At 47.6% G+C, this 15,931-nt stretch overlaps 1 protein-coding gene across 1 annotated transcript in view; it reads left to right on the top strand.

Annotated features, from left to right (window-relative positions):
• The window catches only part of IQCH (IQ motif containing H), a 218,024-nt gene that overhangs the window by 119,807 nt on the left and 82,286 nt on the right, over positions 1-15,931 (top strand). Inside the window, exons 12-13 of the mRNA XM_062204812.1 lie at positions 2,512-2,595; positions 6,736-6,911. Of these exons, the coding sequence (XP_062060796.1) occupies positions 2,512-2,595; positions 6,736-6,911 (260 nt within the window). The remainder of the gene's footprint in view (positions 1-2,511; positions 2,596-6,735; positions 6,912-15,931) is intronic.

Raw genomic sequence — 15,931 nt, forward strand, 5'->3', positions numbered from 1 at the left:
AAACCTATGTAGGGTGAGGGCATCTCCAGCAGGCACTCCTACTGGGTAAGTCAAGCGCCTGCCACTGTGTAGACACTTACTACACGTCCTTGATCAGTGCAAACAGAGGTACCAAGTAATTTGTCGGAAAACTGACCTCAGGCACTCGATTGAAACGTTCAGTGCTGCATCTGTGGCAACAAAGTGATCAGACATCTTTGCTGCTTCAAATTGGACATCGCCTTAATGAGACATCTCCTACTGCCTTTTATCTTGACTTTTGAAAGGACTTGCATTCATAGAAGGCACTCAGGGACTTTTAGTCATCATCCTTTCTTCTTTACACATTTTTCCTGCCTTCTTATGGTCTTGATACATACGTTCTTCACAATGCACCCTTTTAAACATTTATCTGAATATAGATAGAATTACACACATGCAAAGCCTCAAGAGTTACAATAATGCAATCACAAAGGCCTTGCAATTGTAGCCACCTACATTAGTCTTCACACGTAGAGTGGTTCTCTACATCATTAGTGAAATTAATAATTTTCAAACATAATTCCAACAGCCCATTTGTCCTTCTGCCTCTTTAACTCTCAAGTTCATATGCATAAAGCAAAAGACAAGACTTTCATATGAATTGAAAACTCATTTAATTTCCAGACATCGTCTCGAGTTTAAACACTGACATCAAAGCAAAGAGCCAATTACCAGAGTTCATTTGGTCTGAAGCCCTGTTGTCTGCCTTGCTGTAGTTTTCCTTGTGCTAAAAGAAATCTGTGTCACATCCCGAGGACAGAATATACAAAAATCACTTTATCTAGAGTAGTTGAACTTGAAACACGTGCTGGGCTCACTAACCTCAAGGAAGTATTGGAGCATCCCTTCAAAACGTGAAAAGCAACTGTACTTTAAAAAAAAATAAAAAGCTGCATCCTGTAGTTGCTAATTTCATATAAGCAGTTGTGAGTGAGCTTGGCTTTTCAATTCTCATTTTGATCCACGTTTCTTAAGATCTAAAGTCTCGGAGAGCGTCGCTGCCGCTGTGATGTTTTGTGTGCAAGATCTTTGGACAGTTGTAACCCATGTGTATTTTCCTTTTGCTCTGTTTCCAGTGGAAACCAAGGCAACTGATAGGACTATCGTTCATACTGACAAAATATCCATTCACCTTTCTGTCCTTTCAAGGTTAAAAGTTGTTTGGACCGAGAGCAGAAACCTGTTTCTTTTTAGTGTTACAATGACTTCAATACTCATTCCTGACCGAAGGGTTTATCTGAAACCTGTGTGTCACTTTAGAATGATTCTCAGACTCATCTTTACAATGCCTCCATACAGAAGCACAAGTTTAAAAAATGATTTTTTTAAAACCTAAGCATAATTTCCTTCCATACCAATTTTGAACAGTCACGTTCAATGTCAGAAATTTTCTCTGTGTTTTTGCAATCCTGATTCTCCACAGCCTTGTGGGTGTTTGGAAATAGAAAACTCTTGGCGGGGGGGGGGGGGGGGGACACAACAGTGCACAAGACAAAGAGAGTCCCTGGAGAAGTCATTGGGTTCCAAAGCAAACTTCCCTCACAGACCCAGTGAGGGGGGAGGACTTCGAAAGCACGAGAGACTGGAGTCAGACCCCAGGAAGAACCGGTAGACAGAAAGCAGGCAGAGTGGACAGTGAGAGAGAGATACAGAGAGAAAGGTCTTCCTTTTTCCGTTGGTTCACCCCCACAATGGCCAGGATCCAGGTGCTTCTCCTGGTCTCCTAGGCAGGTGCAGGGCCCAAGCACCTGGGCCATCCTCCACTGCCTTCCCAGGCCATAGCAGAGAGCTGGACAGGAAGAGGAGCAACTGGGACAGAACCGGCGCCCCGACTGGGACTAGAATCTGGGGTGCCAGCGCCACAGGTGGAGGATTAGCCAAGTGAGCCACGGCGCTGGCCTATAATCATTGACTTCTGATACCTGTGGTGTCCATTCCAATGAAGATTCTGATTTGCTAGCTCATGGTAACATCAAAGACTCTGGTTGGTGTGACTTTAAAACAACTATTGGATTGATTTACATATGTTAAACATAAATTTTAAAATATATGACTACTTATTAGTCGTGGCAGTTAGTGTTACCTTTTCCCTTTTATCTTTGCTTTGTAAAACACACAAAAACATTCATTTGCCATATTCTTCAAATTAAGAAAATGGTTTACTGTATGATGATATTTAGATTCTCTTTGATCACCCAAGGATTAATTTTTTTCTTGCCATAATAAATCTAAAAAAAAAAACAAAAACAAAAGAAAACAAAAAAAACTCTTGGTTGCAAGATATGCTGCTTAGCCATCTTCCAGACTCACGCTTAATCCCTGGAGAAGCCAACACCTCCTTCTGGGAAGAGGCAGGGCTTCTGCAAGAAGCTGCAGCCAACACTGGCTTTTTCCCTCGAAGTGTGGCCTGTGGCGTTTTGAAGCTCTCTGTGGCGTTTTGCTGTATTGACTTTGCTCCTTCCGGGTCCTGACACCTTGTTTGCCTTCTAGGATATGCCCAGCCTGTGCGGGAGCGCATCGCCGACCTCAGCACGCAGCAGAACATGCAGCTGGGCAGGCTGTGCGACATCATCGGTACAGTATGTGGCCCACACCTGCGAGGCTTGGCAGGGTGGAGCCTGGATAGTGATACAATGTTTCTCTCTTTTTAGTTATTATTTATTTTGGTTACTTTTTTTTTTTCTCCAGAAGAAAAAATTCAGGGCAATTGAATGTTTAATTCTAATGATCTCTAATGAAGTCCATCTGGATGTTAAAGAGTGACACTTTTAACCAGTCACCTGGGCAGTCTTCTAAATTCTCCCTGCTGGAGGTTCAGATAAGAATTCCTCTCCAATAGGCCAAAATCATTTCTGTTTTGCTGTCTCCTTAGGAGAGGGAAGTCAGAATTTTATACTTGTGCCAATGTTGTCTGTTACATTATCTGGGGAATAAGTAGAAGGTGGTATCAGAAATAAAGCATTGTGCTTCCATTGTGAGAGTAAGAGGATACTGAAGATGGATTTGTTTTAGGGATTTTAAAAATATTTAATTTTTTCCTTTTTGTATTTTACAGGTAAGTCTTTATAAGATGAAATTGTTTTCGGGATGGGTCACACAGCAAGCCTCACTAGATGCTATATATAAGAGAAGACAGATTTTCTAAAAGTAGTTTTGATTAAATACAGAGCATCTAGTTGTTAGAAGGCACGAATGCCTGGTGGAAAGAATGCTGAGACTGACTGGGTGATGGACCCACCTCTGTGTGGGTCAAATTCTGATACTGGTTGGACCAGTTCTCCGTCAGGCACCCACCTGGGCGAGAAGAATGCCTGAATGTGCCGGCTTTGACGCTGGCCATGGCCAGGGGCCAGGTGAGCAGCATAGCTTGCAGAGGCTGAGCTACAACACGGAATCAGTTAGAGAGACACTGGCCAAACATTCAGGGTCAGACAAAAATACTAGTGATCAAATAAGAATGTCTTTGTTTTGTTAAAATAGAATTGCTCTGGCCTTATTTAAGCAAAACAAGGAAGAATTTTAAATTATCAGTGACCACACTGAGCTGGCTCCCTGGAATGACATACTTTTCATGATTCATGTATATTTCAGCATCATTATTATTTTATAAATGCCGTGTGGTAGCAAAAATACATCAGTACTGGAAATTTACAGTGTCCTAAAATAATAATAGTATAATTGCTTTAATCTATTATCTAGGCACTAATATTGTTTTTTGGCATTACAAAAAATTTTTTTCTTAATGACTTGAGATTGATTTGTTAGTACTGAGTGACTTCAACTGAAAACCTGACTGGATGGAAACCACTCAAGTACAGCAGAGGGCAGACTTGGCTGTAATTTATCTGAGTTAATTTCTTTCCTCCAGCTTTTTATATACCTTTCTATATATAGCGCCAGTCCTCACTGAAGAATTTCTTTCCAAAAAAAGTCTCATTATTAGAAAAGACTGGAATGTATTGGGCTTCTATTTTTAAGTCATTCCACGTGCATCATGTCCACCTGCAGTGGGAAATTCTGCTAATGTGGACATTTCTCGGAAAGTCTGCCTTTTCTTGAGACACCATCTTCATGATAGAAAACCACCAAAAGCCATAATGGAAGTTTAGAAATATCAGGGAGAGTCAAGAAAAAGTACTTAATTGTGAAATAAAAATCTGAAGAAACTAGGGCAGTGAGTAATAATTTGGGGGAAAAAGAACTATTCTTTTTCTATTCCGTTAGTTGCTAGGAATACGTGTTGCTTCCTCTGCTTATTCAGGGGAGGTGAAGATAATCCAGTCACACTGGGAACACTTGTCATTTGCTGCTGGCCGTGCAGGCAGAATTGTCAGGATACGCACTTCCTAGGACCGGTGCTTCCAGTCCCCACGCGAGTTAAGCAAGGAAGCGACAGCTGACTAGTGGCCGTCGACTAGCAATCCGAGCTCTGACTAGCGATGAAAGTCATTTTAGAGAGAAATTGACCTGCCAGTTAGTTGTGAGCCTCTGTGGCCTCGCGATGAAGACGCACTACCACTGGGCATTAGGGTGGCTGAGACCTGCTCCCTTCGCAGATGTCAACAGGAATGTAGAAGGGGCTCCGTGATTTCTTATCGTTTGTAACCCTGCGATTGCTTCCCAAGAAAATGTTATTTTCCTTCTGCTATTTGTGTGGTTTTTTTTTTTTTTAAAGATTTATTTATTTATTTGAAAGGCAGAGTTACAGCGAGGCAGAGATGGCCACAATGGCCAGAGCTGTGCGGATCTGAAGCCAGGAGCCAGGGGCTTCTTCCAGGTCTCCCACGTGGGTGCAGGGGCCCAAGCGCTTAAGCCATCTTCCGCTGCTTTCTCACTTGCATTAGCAGGGAGCCTGATCAGAAGTGGAGCAGCCGGAACTCGAACTGGTGCCCATATGGACACCCGCGCTGCAGGCAGCAGCTTTACCCACTACACCACAGTGCCGGCCCCTATTTGTGATGTTTTATGTCCTATTCTTTTATACTTAGAAACAAGCAACAAAAACCAAAAGCCTCCCTGCTTTGGTTGTAGGGAGCATCAGCTGGGGCAGACCCCAATCTGTGAGACACGAGATAACTAATCGAGTCATTTAGCAAGTGGATGCAAGCTATTTGATTGGTTGCTCCTCAATTAATTGCTCAGTATGTATGGCAGTTTGATTTCCCAATGAAACGGGAGCACTTCAGTATTGCCCTGTGTGGAGCACCTACTCCAGGCCCAGCGCTGGGCTGGTTCAGAAGACATGGCCTCCAGGCCTGTGGACAGGGAGCAGGTTTCTCCTGCGTGCCTCGGAGCTCACTGAGGGTATACAGGTGTCCATTCCCTGTCCTCCCAAGTCACTCAGCCAGCCTGGGAGGCTCTGATGAGCGAGCCCCACAGACTGCACGAGGGCTGGGCGGGAGAGAGGAAAGAGGATGAACATCACCCCTGTGGAGCTTGGCGAGACATAACGCATAGATTTGAAATAGTAGAACAGAACAGCAGAGGACAACCCATCCGGGCGTTAACTCTTGAGGCTCTGATCCAAGGGAGGGCCAGTGTAGGGGCCGGGGAGAACCCCTGTGGGCGGGGTCAGGCACCAGCGCTTACTCCAGGCCAGACCCTGCAGCAGCGGCTCTATGTGGAGTCTTCCAGGTGACACTCTCTGCATCCCTCCCCCGGTCCTGCGCAGGAAGAAAGCACGCTTCCAAAGCGCCAATCACGTTCCCTGGGGCCCCGGGCGGCTGCCCCAGGACTTCCTCAGCCTCTGCCCAGTATCCTCTGCCAATCCCTCTCTCGCCCCTATCTGCCCCAGGAACTCCTTGCCCGGCATTTCACCAGGGGCTCCAGGCACCCGGCTTCCCCCCAGGGTCCAGGGCTTCCCACTGGGTGTCACAGCTGCCTGCGTATGTGTGGTGGTCACCCCGCAGGGGCAGCACCGTACTTGCTTCCATGGTCCGGCTTCCCCTGTGTGCAGCCGGGTGCCTTCCCCCACCCGTCAGTCCTCTGTTTCCCGAATGAGTGAACGAAGGGACAGAGGGACGCCTCTCCTGGCTGCCCATTTCCCTTTCGTGCTCCCTAAAGTGCTCCGCAGCTTGCAGCTGCAACATTGAATTAGGCTCTCTTTCTATACACTGCATCATTAGGAGCCCGTCTGAAGGAGAACAACTTAGGACAGTATCTCCTTTAAAACCAGAACCGCCACACGCGCTCTGTCGGGAGTAGACCCCTCTGGGGCATGGGGCAGGGAAAGGGCTGGTTTCCCGAAACAATCATTGCTGTGGTCACAGTCAGGACATTGCCTGAACTGGCCTTGTCGAATCCAGGCAGAATAAGAAATTGCGATTTCATCAGCTTTGCAAAGTTAATAGCTCTTGTTTTATAATGTACTGAAGTTAATGGCTAACTCTTGAGAGCAGTATGCAATTCTCAGGCTTGTTAATGGGAGTCATGTGGCTAGATCCCTACTTGTTATTTGAAAGGACCCTTGAAGCTCTGTCTGGGAAGGAGTCCTCGCCTCAAGTTTGTTGGTGGTGGTTATTATTTTTTTTTTTTCTTCTCTTTGGAGAAATGCTAAAGTGCAAAAAAAAAAAAAAAAAGCCCATTAGATTGGCAAGACGTGTACCCAGCCGGTATAGATGAACTTCAGGGTGACTGCACAGCATCCACGGGGGGCCGGAGTTCGCGGGGCCGTGTACCTTTACGGCAGTCAGTAACTGCGCCCGTTGTCCGTAGATACCAACGTGAACGTCATCTACATCTGCTCCAACAACATGAACGAGGAGTTGTTGCTGTATTACCAAAAAATCCTGAGTCTGCGCGCCGCCGTCAAATCGGGCAACACCGAGGACAGAAGTGACTTGCAGGACAGGTTCAAAATCATTACCCCTGAAGCCGTGAACATCTTCACTGTGAGTGTGTCTTCTAATTACTACGGCTTCAGGGATGCCGTAAAATTAAATTGGAAATTTTATAACTTGCCACGCTCTGGTACACATCAGTGAAGTAGTATTGCAAGTTTAACAGCTTTACTGATTTCGACGACTAGTTGGGCTGCAGGAAATAAATATCCCCGTTTAGCTCTCGGACTTAGTGGAGCTCCCCCTGCCCCGTCTCTCCGTGGCGGAAGCCTAATTGCAGCTGTTGGGCGGTGCCGTGGAGGAGGTGAGCTTCGCACGTCTGCCGTGGCCTTTTCTTGTTTCTCGGTGCAGGACACGTGCCCCAGTCGCAAAGACATTTACAGACAGAATCTGGACCAGGCTCTGCTTTCTTTGCTGTTTTTAAAAAGAGCTATTTATTTTATTCAAAAAGCAGAAAGGGGGGTGGAGAGAGAGAGACAGTGAAAGAGAGAGAGAGAGAAGGAGGAAAAGAAGTGGGGGATCTTCCATCCGCTGGTTCACTCCCCCAGTGGCTGCAGTGGCCTGGGTTGGTCCAGGCTGAAGGCAGGAGTCTGAAGCTCCATCTGGGTCTCCCATGTGGGTGCAGGGGCCCAAGCACGTGGGCCATCCTCTGCTACCTCCCCAGTGGCATTAGCTGGGAGCTGGATGGGAAGTGGAGCAGCTGGGACTCCCACCCACCGGTGCTCATACGGGCTGCCGGCCTTGCAGGCAGCTTCACCCGCTGTGCCACAGCACCGGCCCCAGGCCCCTGCTCTCTAACCTCCGCACCCAGACTCTGCTTCTCGGCGGTTATTTTCCCTCCAGAAACTGGCCTGAAAATCTGCCACATCGCGTGGTTCCTCATGAACAAGGTCCAGAGTTTTGCTCTTAACTGGTACTGGTTTTTAATGAACAGAACAAATTATCCCTAGACAAGAGCCTTTGGAAAATTCATGAATAAGAATTCATGAATAAGGCAGTTTAACAGACAACTTGAAATGAATTCCTCTGCATTTTAACAAGAAATTAAGCTTTCCATGTAAACAACCAACATTTTAATTCCTAATGGGCTATGCAAATCTTATAAAAAATATGTTTGTTTGAGAGGCAGAGAGTTGGATTGAGAGAGAGAGCTCTCGTGTGCTGGCTCACTCCCCAAATACTCACAACAATTGGAACTTTGACTAGGGCCAAAACCAGGAGGTGGAATTAAAATCCAGGTCTCGGCCGGTGCCGCGGCTCACTAGGCTAATCCTCCGCCTTGCGGCGCCGGCACACCGGGTTCTAGTCCCAGTCGGGGCGCCAGATTCTGTCCCGGTTGCCCCTCTTCCAGGCCAGCTCTCTGCTGTGGCCCGGGAGTACAGTGGAGGATGGCCTAAGTGCTTGGGTCCTGCACCCCATGGGAGACCAGGAGAAGCACCTGGTTCCTGCCATCGGAACAGCGCGGTGCGCCGGCCGCAGCGCGCCTACCGCGGCGGCCATTGGAGGGTGAACCAACGGCAAAAGGAAGACCTTTCTCTCTGTCTCTCTCACTGTCCACTCTGCCTGTCAAAAAAAAAAAAAAAAAAAAAAAAGAAAGAAAAAAAAGAAAAGAAAATCCAGGTCTCCCACATGAGTGGCAGGAATCCAAAACCTTGAGCCGTCACCTCAGCCTCCTCGGGGCTGCATTAGCAGGAAGTTAGAGCAGGAGTTGGAGCTGGAGCTGGGAATCGAACCCAGGTACTCCAGGTGGTACTCCAACACAGGCACCTTAACGCTAGACTAAACACACCTGCTCTGTGCGCTGTGCAGATGTAAGGAGATGTTCTTGTTTGGTGTAACTAAGGCCTCTGAATTTCCCGATGAAGATACCTCCCTCCATTTACAATTGGGGTGCACCAGAGTCAACTCGCTGTCTGTGGCCAGAGGCACTGTTGCTTTCATAGGAAGCATCTATACGCTGGGTCACTGCCCGTGAGCACTTCGGATACACCATGACTGACCCAAACAAAGAAAAAATAGAGCAGAAGGCAGAGGGGCACCTGAGAAACGGCCGGCACAGACCAGGCAGGGCTGCGGTTGCCTCTCTTCTTCGCTGGGTGCTCAGTGAATTGTAACCGAGGCTCATTCCCCTCTGTCGTGTGGAAGATTGGTATTTCTCCATAACTAGATCCATCAGTATTGCCCCAGAAGCCTCTTGCAGCCTCGGCACCACTGTGGAGGAGGAGGGAGGTGAGGGTCGGACAGGAGAAGCAACAGAAGGTTCCTAGGAACCTTCCAGATCATCCACTGCACCAACATTTCTTCGGTGCTCCCTGGCTATTGCCTGGCACCGTGGCACAGCTGCTGGGGACATTAGGAGGCGGGGAAGGACAAGAAGCAGCACCTGTGTTTGTTAAAGCCCCGACTGCCTCCAGGCAGACGCTCAAGCTAGTGCCTGCCGGCTGCTAAGGACTCTGCCCATCTGCAATGCCCGCCCAGCTCGAGGAGGCCGGGAGAGCAGAGGGAGAAGGAGCGGAGAGCTCGCCGACGTTTAGAAAACTCTCCCCTGCATTGAGACCAGCACAGAGACAGAAAAGCTCCATCTCCCTTTATGGCTGAGGACGCCAAGACTCATTTCCAAGTCCAAGGTTACTGCCAGGGCCAGAGTGTGAACCAAGATCTGTCCACCCCCAGGACGTCGGCAGGAATGCGGATGGCCGTTTGCTCCTGGTGACCTGGTGACCTTGGGCAACTCTCTGGACTCCTGCTTTTCATCTGTAAAATGCAGTGATGGATTAGATAATTCCAGAGCCGTCTCCGACTGACTCTATAATCCTGTTATCTGAGAAGCTTCCCTTCCCAGGCCTTCCTGACCCTCCCAGGCAGGCTGGGCCATCGGTAGCACTCACAGAGCTACGGGCACAGTGGGGGTTTGTAGCTCTACGCAGAGAAACAAGGTTTAAAGAACTTGTCTTGCTTCCCCTCATAGCTTGCGTTTAAATTATTTGAGTAATTAATCACTCATAGGCAATCGACTTTTTAAAATACAAAAATTAAACTCTTGCTTTCAAATCAATTCCTGCTCATGTTTTAGCTGTGGCTTTATTTCTTTTTAATGGGTTTGAGAGATTGTATCAGTGCTGATTTTCATTCAAATGGATGGCTTTGAGGAGTTTTTTAAAAGCGTGCCAAAAATCTGTCTGTACATCTCTCCAAGTGCCTACACACTGCTTGAATTTGTAATGGTAAAACGTGCTCTTCCAAAAGTCATCCTGTCTATTTTTGGACATTTTAATGTTCACAACGACATCCTAAACAGCTACCGTTTGTCCCAGGTCAAAGAAAGACGATGAGGAGTGATAAATTCAATGTCGCCATACTGCAGAGGAGTTAGGAACAGTTCAGGTTTTTGTCAGCTGTGCTCATGCCCTGGCTGGGTCCAATGGCAGGGATCTTCTCCAAATGGCCGTCCAAGACCTACGGTCGGTAATGTGTCCATGACCATCACTCGCTCACATCCGACTCTTCATGAAACACACACTCCCACAATGCACCGCCCCACCTGGCCTGAAGAACAAGACATACCCACAGATGATGACCCCACCGACACACTGGAGCAGAGGAAGCAGGCCTGCAGGGGACACAAACCCATCCTGGCTGGAAATCTCTCAGAGCGTAACCATCAGGTCCTGCGGCTGCATCTGCCGCCCTTACTGCACATCCCACCAGCGCACCAGCCCCGCCCCTCCCCGTATGGAGAGGGGATGGCGGCAGCAGTGGCGGCACGCCAGCTGTGCCAGCTGGGTTCGAATCCTGCCTCTGCTGTTTCCTGGCTGCCTGACCCCAGGCAAATCCCTAGAGCCTCAATTTCCTCATCTCCGAGACAGTCTGTGAATGGATATGGTGCGGCCCAGATCCCACGAGAGAACAGTGTCCCAGGCATTGCCCTTCTACTCTTCAACCCCGACAGGCTGGCTGCCGTGCGATACTCCTGCAGCTGCAGCGAAAGCCTGCTGCAGACACCGTAACCCAAGTGTCCAGTTCTGCACGTCAGCGTGTGTGTGTGTGTGTGTTTCCTCATTGGATTTGTGGGAAAAGGAAAATGGTGAAGTAATCAAAGGAGAAAGGCAGTGACCAACCAGCCGGGAAGCACAACAAAGGCTGGCATTAGCCAGTGTCTACTGCACACAGCTCGCAGAAGTGTGCTCCCAGTACGGGCTGACGTCAGGCCGAGAGGGCCTGTTGCCTAGACCTGTCTACAATGAGAGCTGTTAATCTGAAGGAGGGCCCAGTAGGGTAAATCATATCAAGCCTCCTCTCAGAAGAGTTCCGGTTTTTGCCTTTAAGAAAAAAATTGTAGTAAAAGATATATAACATGAAAGTCACCAGCCCAGCCATTTCTTTAATTTTTTAAAATTTTTAAATTTTTTATTTATTTTTCTCCCCAAAGAAACCTTTTATTTAAGGAATACAGACTTCATGCATTTCATAAGTATAACTCTAGGAATATAATGACTCTTCCCACCATACCCACCCTCCCACCTACTCTCTCACCCCTCTTCTCCTCCCTCTCCCATTCCCAGTCCCATTCTCCACTAAGATCCATTTTTTATTAACTTTATACACAGAAGACCAACACTATACTAAGTAAAGAGTTCAACAATTTGCACAAGAAAAAAAACCAAAACCAAAACCAAACAAAAACAAAAAAACTGTTCCTCAACAGTCCAGACAACAGCCCAGCCATTTTTTTTAAGATTTTATTTATTTATTTGAAAGGCAGAATTACAGAGAGGCAGAAGCAGTTACAGTTACACAGAGTTACAGTTACAGAGAGTGAGAAGGGTCTTCCATCCACTGGTTCACTCCCTAGATGGCTGCAACAACAGGAGCTGCACTGATCAGGAGCCTCTTCCCGGTCTCCCATGTGGGTGCAGGGACCCAAGGAGTTAGACCATCTTCTACTGCTTTCCCAGGCCATAGCAGAGAGCTGGATCAGAAGTGGAGCAGCTGGGACTCGAACTGTCACCCCTACAGAATGCTGGCACTGCAGGCGGCAACTTTACCTGCTCTGCCACAGCGTCAGCCCCAGTGTAGCCATTTCTAAGCACACAGTTCACTGGCATTAAATACATCTGCCTTCACCTACAGCCATCACCACCAGTCCATTTCCAGAACTTTCCATCGTCCCAAGCAGAGACTCTCACCAGGGACAGTAAGTCCACGCGAATGCTGGTTTTAAAGGGAAAGTTATCTCAGGGTTGGAAGGACCCTCGTAGACCTCGAGTCCAGCCCCTCCTTTGACTGTGGGGAACTGAGGCTCAGAAAGATCAAGTTTTCAAAAGCACCAGCAAGTGACAAACTCAAGCAGGACTGACACCCGGGGGCTTCTCCCCCAGCAAGTCTCATTCTCCGACACTCAGAAGTCCCTGCACCCTCCAACAAATGGCAGACAGTTCATTGGCTGTTCTGGGAAACACACTTCTCTATGCTGCCATTCTGAGCTGACCGATCATTTGTCACTAGGTCTAGAGGGGCAGGTGCTAGTGTGTAAGACCTGAACCCCCTGAAGACTGCAGCACCCTACTGTTGTCTTATTTGTGTGACATTTTAATGACTTTTTAGAGAAGAAGGCTTCTCCCTAATAATAATTACTACCATTTATTGAGTACTGACCCAATGCCATGCATGGTACTAAATGTTTTTTATGCATGATCTTATAGGAACCCAGCAAATGGATAGTTTTAGTCCCATTTATCAGATGAAGAAACGGGCCCAGGGACTCTAAGCTAGTTGCCTAAGTTCATGTAGCCTAGAGCCGGATTCAAGTCCAGATCTGCCTCGCTTCAAAGCCCCAGCACTTTCTTGTGTGCCATGCTGTCCACTTCTCAGGGGAAGTCAACACCGTGTTGTTCTCCTATTCCGTCCTCAGCTAATGGCTCTTCTATGCCCATCTCCACCCGGTAGAATCCAAGCTATCCACAAAAAGCACCTCAACCCTGATTTTCTTCCCAGTGACAATACTGTCTGCCACTCACTTGGCGCTTGTTATGTCCAAGGCACTGTTGGAAGGGCTTCGCATACATTATCTCACTGACGCCGCCTAGCGTCCCTCCAGGGTGGCTGTGTGAAGAAACCAAGGCCCCAGGAGAGCTAGCACTTTGCCTTCTCAGCCCCTTCTCCCGGTTCATGGCCTCTGCCTCTCCCTTCCATACCCTGGAGGCACCTGATAGCTCCTGTGGCCCTCAGCTGCCTTGTGTTGGTTATGTGTTCTCTGTTCTTGTTTGTGTACCCACTCCTTGAAAGCAGAAACATGGTTGTATTAGTTTAGCTGTGGGCTGACCATCTGGCTCCAGCCTCTGCGTCTATTAGACATGCCAGGATTCTTTATTTAATTGAATGAGACAGTCACATGTACTCATATGGCTGAGCTGGGTGTAACTAGTCAAAAATAAAATAACGAGGGTGGTGGGTGTTTTTTTATATTTTTAGAAAAGGCTCCAGAGACTTGCTGAAATTTGCAACTGTTTTCCGTTCATGAATCTTTTCCAGAACCACTGGCTAGCCCCCTATGAGCAAGCGCTGCAGAAATGCCCGTTTTCTGAAATGTGGTAGAATTTTGGAAAGAGGGTCTCGAGTCAAGCGCCTTTTCCCACCGGAGCAGAGAGTTGCCAGATCGGGAGTCTGAGTAGTGGAGAATACCCTGGGGTTTTCTTCTTCATTTTTTGTATTGATTTTCCAGACGCTTTAGTGTTAAACCATGCCAGAAGAGTTGCAGAGATGAATCACTATTATCCAAAGGCCGCCAGCCTCTTTTCCTTCTGACAGAAGGATAATTCCACGTGGATCAAATAAATACAGATGTGTAGTAATTAGTTCTATTCCCAGTGAGCCTATTTCCCACACACTAAAGATGTGAGCGATTATGCAACCTCACTCCAGCAGCTTTGATCAATTTAAACTGCGCAACAACAGGATAGGTCATCACCCGGGCTGCTATTAATAATGTATTTATTACATGCAACATCGTAAATGAGATGTATGGACTAGCAAATGGACAGCTTTTAACAGGAATAATATGGTCTCCCTCCTCCCTTCCCCCAGAAGCATCACATGTGCCTGGCCACTCACCTGATGTACAGTCCCAAGGCAATCAAAAGAATAAAAAACCTCATCCAAGGAAAGGAGGCCTACATCGTGGGCGGGGTCCTCCACAGAGACGACTTGGCCGTGGCTGATATGTTGGATGTGCCCATCCTGGGCTCGGAGCCTGGGCTCGTCCACCTTTACAGTAGAAAGTCTGGAAGCAAACGGGTCTTTGACAGCACAGGTGTGCCCGTCCCTCCTGGAATACACGACATCTATACTTACCAACAGGTACGTGGTGCGGACAAGTGCATCTGTCCAAACGGTTAGCATCCTCCTGATGCAGTGCCACCCCCCTACCCAGTGAATATGTGGAATACCTGGGTTGGTTTAGGGGATCTCCAGGAAGTCTTCCTGTTTCAAACTATCTCCCTATTGGTCTTGCAGAAATTGCTAGAATTTCCCAAGCGTTTCCTCATTTGGATCGAGACACTGAAGACCCTGTATATCACATGGGCTAATCTGCTATCCGTATTTCATGACTGAGCATGGATTAGTTCAGCCTTCTATCAGCTGGCCAGTCATTTCGTAGGCCTCCCGTGAAGTGTGAGAGTGGGGTTTATGGCTAAAAGGAGCAGGTTTGGAAAAGCGCCGGAGAGTGAGCGTCTTGGTTGGGTCAGGTTGCAGAGGGCTGCAGAGAGCTATGGCCCTGTATTGACTGCTTGGGAAGGGACCAAAAGGGAGGCGAGGAGAGAGGGGAAGCGGAATGGTTCCAAGGAATAGAACTCTCTGCTGGGATTTTGCCTTGGACGGGGTCTGTGGCTGTCACAGTCCCCCTGCAGGTAGTTAGGGCCCAAGATGCTTGCAGAAATGCTTTCTCTGTGAGTTCGCTCTGGCAGGTGTTCTCCCATTTAACTGCCATCTGTTTTCATAAGAAAGAAAATTAAAAGACAAATGGCCGTTAACATTTCCTAACCTCTGCTTCCGTACATCCCTCTGAGCCGGCAGCAAATGATTCCCCGCCTACCCACTTCTTAAGGAACCAGGGGACCATGCACAGTGAAGCCATTTTGAGGGGGGCAAAGTGGAGGAGTCCCCCTGCTACCCTCAGTCTGCACCTCATAGCTGCTGAGCTCCACCCTGCCCCCAAAATCATCCATTGCAGAGACTGGTTCAAAAACATGGTGAGCTTACTGAATTGCCCTGCCATGTTTCCCTGTTGTGAGAGCGTTCTTGGGTGATACGTGGGGCTGCTGTGGCTCTTCCATTGTCATCCACCCCCACTGGAGTTTGAAGATGACCAGAGACTTTTTGGCTAGTAGACTTAATACGCAAGAACTCTGTTTTTAAATGACGCAATTCCTCACGTGCACTTTACATTAAAGTCTTACCGACTTTAAAATCCCTGTGCAATATTTACACTGAGTCTTGTGTTCACCTTCACTGGCCAGAAACCTGGCAGTTTCCATTATGGAATATTCTAGAATTTTGTATGCTGATGGTGGCTAAAGATGCCGGCTCTTTCAGTACAGTGCAACCTCTCTCTAAAGCCAGAATTCAGAAGTAGGACTGAAAACCTCTTCGTAGGAGCATCAGATTCGAGGAATGTTATTTGATCTATAGTAGGCGAAAACTGCATGCCTATACACTGTATAACTCAGTTCTACTCTGCTTGTTTGGAAAGTGTGCGTCTGAGGTCATCAAGAATCAAAATACTCCACCGAGCTTCTTCCCGATAGTGCCTGCCCCGCCCACTCTCTCTGAGTGTCAGCATTTTGAATCTACAGACGGTGATAAATCGATAACGCCGACTTGTTACCGACTTGCATTGCACACTCAAAGCGGGTGCAAGAATCCTGTGATGGTTTTCACTTCGGTTCATAAGTATCCCTATCAGCTGGGTTGAAACAGGAGTCGTTTTCCTACCTCTGTTCTTCACCAATACGCAATGAGTCCCGGCTACAAAATACACTGCATCTTTTGAATAGAAAGTGACGACTGTTTCG

This window comes from Lepus europaeus, chromosome 11 (genome assembly GCF_033115175.1).
Source record: "Lepus europaeus isolate LE1 chromosome 11, mLepTim1.pri, whole genome shotgun sequence".
NCBI classification, from domain to species: Eukaryota; Metazoa; Chordata; class Mammalia; order Lagomorpha; family Leporidae; genus Lepus; species Lepus europaeus.